The sequence below is a fragment of the Sinocyclocheilus rhinocerous genome, unplaced genomic scaffold (assembly GCF_001515625.1).
Source record: "Sinocyclocheilus rhinocerous isolate Xijiao unplaced genomic scaffold, SAMN03320098_v1.1 scaffold62, whole genome shotgun sequence".
Taxonomy (NCBI): Eukaryota; Metazoa; Chordata; class Actinopteri; order Cypriniformes; family Cyprinidae; genus Sinocyclocheilus; species Sinocyclocheilus rhinocerous.
In genome coordinates this window covers 2746316-2748744 of record NW_015656585.1, presented here as the reverse complement: position 1 = coordinate 2748744, position 2429 = coordinate 2746316, and the positions used below count along the sequence as shown (strand labels likewise).

Genomic DNA, 2429 nt, shown 5'->3' with positions numbered 1-2429 from the left:
CCCTGAATCTTTTCACAATATTACGCACGGTAGATGGTGAAATGCCTCAATTCTTTGCAATTTTGCATTGAGAAATGTGATTTTTGATTTGTCTGACAATTCTCTCATGAAATTTGGCACAAAGTGATGAGCCATGATCCAGCCTTCCTGGTAAAGACTGAGATGCCTCTTTTACACCCAATCATGATCCCCTCACATATTACCAATTCACCAGCTTATTGTGGACTATTTTAGAACAGTTTAACATAGATATTGTATAATCTTTTCACTTTTATTATGCCTCTGTGCCAACATTTTTGGAGTGTTGAAGCCATCATATTTTTTATATATTTACAAAATACATTTTAGTTGGTCAGGGAAACATTGGATATCTATTCTTTGTACTTCTGTCAATTAAATGAGATAATTAAAGAGAATGAACAAATCACCGATTCTTGATGTTATTACATTTTACAAAATGTCCCAACTTTTCTGGAACTGGGGTTGTAGAATAATAAGCAATTAATATGACTGACGTTTGCTTTTCAGAGGATGGTAATAATCTGTGGGTCAGTTTTGCTTTAATGTTATAACTGCTAGGGAACTGGAAGGAATTTGTTCTGTAAATTGTGTTCATGGGCTGTGAATTACACCTGCTGAATATTATTTCTCTGTGCACATATTTACACAATAAGGAACAAAAACAATTGAAGATGTATTTTGAAAAGCACATCAGTAGTATCACTCACTGTTGAGGCAGCTGAAATCTGAATGGAAAAACATGACTTCCTGGCCTAATCACTGGTCCATCTGATGAATAAAAAGGCATGTTAATATATTACTATATTAATAATTGAGTTAAAAAAAGCATATTTAGTTTACTATCAGCAAACAATCATTTCAGGTTTCATGAAAATTGTATGTAATTTATTTATTTTATGCAGTTTACTTGCAATGTATATATGAAACTCATTTACTTACAAGTCTCTCCATATAAAAGAGTTGTATTTTTTTTCATTATTTCCTGTAGACATTACAGCAAGACATAAAAGTAGTCAGTTATTAGTACTTCTCATTTTTGTTACAGTTTCTTTATTGCATACCAACTTCTCTTTTTTGAGGTTGTTTGTTCACTGAGCATTTATTTTGCATCTGTCCTGTTTATGAATGTACACATCGTATATATATATATATATATATATATATATATATATATATACGTGTGTATATGTGTGTATTATTTTATTTATATAGTAATTTAATACTACTAATATTATTACTACTGATAATAATTTGATACTTTTATATATTTGAAGTTTTCTAATGTGCAACCTCACCTTTCTTTGAGCTCTCTTGAATGAAGTATTGCTTTAGTTTGAAGTATCTCTCATGGTCGCTATAGGTTGTTTCGTCGTCACCTGATCCTTCAGTCCAGCTTACATGTGCGTCCCCCGTCAGCTTCACAAAAAAGCTGTCCACCTTTATTTCTTTGGTTACTTCCAAAACAACTCGTCCCTCCACAATATCCCCACTAGAAAAAGTATTGCTTTCATTAATCGGGTCGTAGTGAAGACTAAGCTCTTTGATGGATCTGAACATTTTAGTTTCTACGTCTGTACACTAGACATTCAAATACAGCGCCGCTGGGAGGCTCCTCTCGTTTGCCTGGCTAAAGCAGAATTGACATTTCTGTGAAATAAAAGATGGGTCGAGGGTATGATGCTTCCTACAATTGTCTGGTTAGCAGTCTCTGAACATTACATAACATTGGCTATTCCACAGGGTTTTGTAATGTTCAGTTAACTCTAATGGTTAGCCTCTGGTCCTGAGATTGCTGTTGCATGGTGTGTCAACTTTCAAGTTAATAATAATAAAAAATAATAATAATAAAAACCTCAAGTTAATGTAACATTAACACATATAAATTATGTTTACAAATTGTTGTTGGTGTTAGTATTGTCACAATACGCTGGAGCACGGGAACGAGGAAACGAGGAGATGAGGAGATGTGGAGATTTCACAAAACGAGAGTCTTTAATAATCCAACAGGGAATCACAGAGCACAAGGAAGACGTTCACAACAAGTAGACCCGACTAAGAACTAAGGAACAGACAGGAACTTATAAACACAGGATAATTACAAACACAGGTGAGCGGAATCATCAATCAACTAAACAAGAACAGGAAACATGACCAAAAAAGGAAAACAGGAACTAAGACCGAGGTAAAACACGACAGACAGTCCAGAATCCTGACATTACGTCCCCTCCCGGAAGGCGCGTCCTCGCGCCGCAAAACAACAGAGGGAAGGGGGGGGTGCACGGGTGGAAACTTGGGAGGAGGCTCAGGAGGAGGACGGACACCCGGGAGGGGGCTGGCAGACAGATTCCAGGGAGGTGACAATGGCCGCGGACTCCAGGGGGCCGACCAACGGCGGCGGAGCAGGTGGT

General features: G+C 36.8%; 1 protein-coding gene and 1 pseudogene across 1 annotated transcript in view; both read right to left on the bottom strand.

Annotated features, from left to right (window-relative positions):
- Positions 1–1611, bottom strand: part of LOC107720179 (arrestin domain-containing protein 3-like) — a 12921-nt gene extending 11310 nt beyond the window's left edge. The window contains exons 1-3 of the mRNA XM_016527810.1: positions 1312–1611; positions 961–1003; positions 729–789 (exon numbers count right to left, since the gene is read on the bottom strand). Coding sequence (XP_016383296.1) covers positions 729–789; positions 961–1003; positions 1312–1578 — 371 coding nt within the window. The 5' untranslated portion in view covers positions 1579–1611. The remainder of the gene's footprint in view (positions 1–728; positions 790–960; positions 1004–1311) is intronic.
- Positions 1–1648, bottom strand: part of LOC107720217 (arrestin domain-containing protein 3-like) — a 23603-nt pseudogene extending 21955 nt beyond the window's left edge.
- Between the last annotated feature and the right edge of the window lie 781 nt (positions 1649–2429).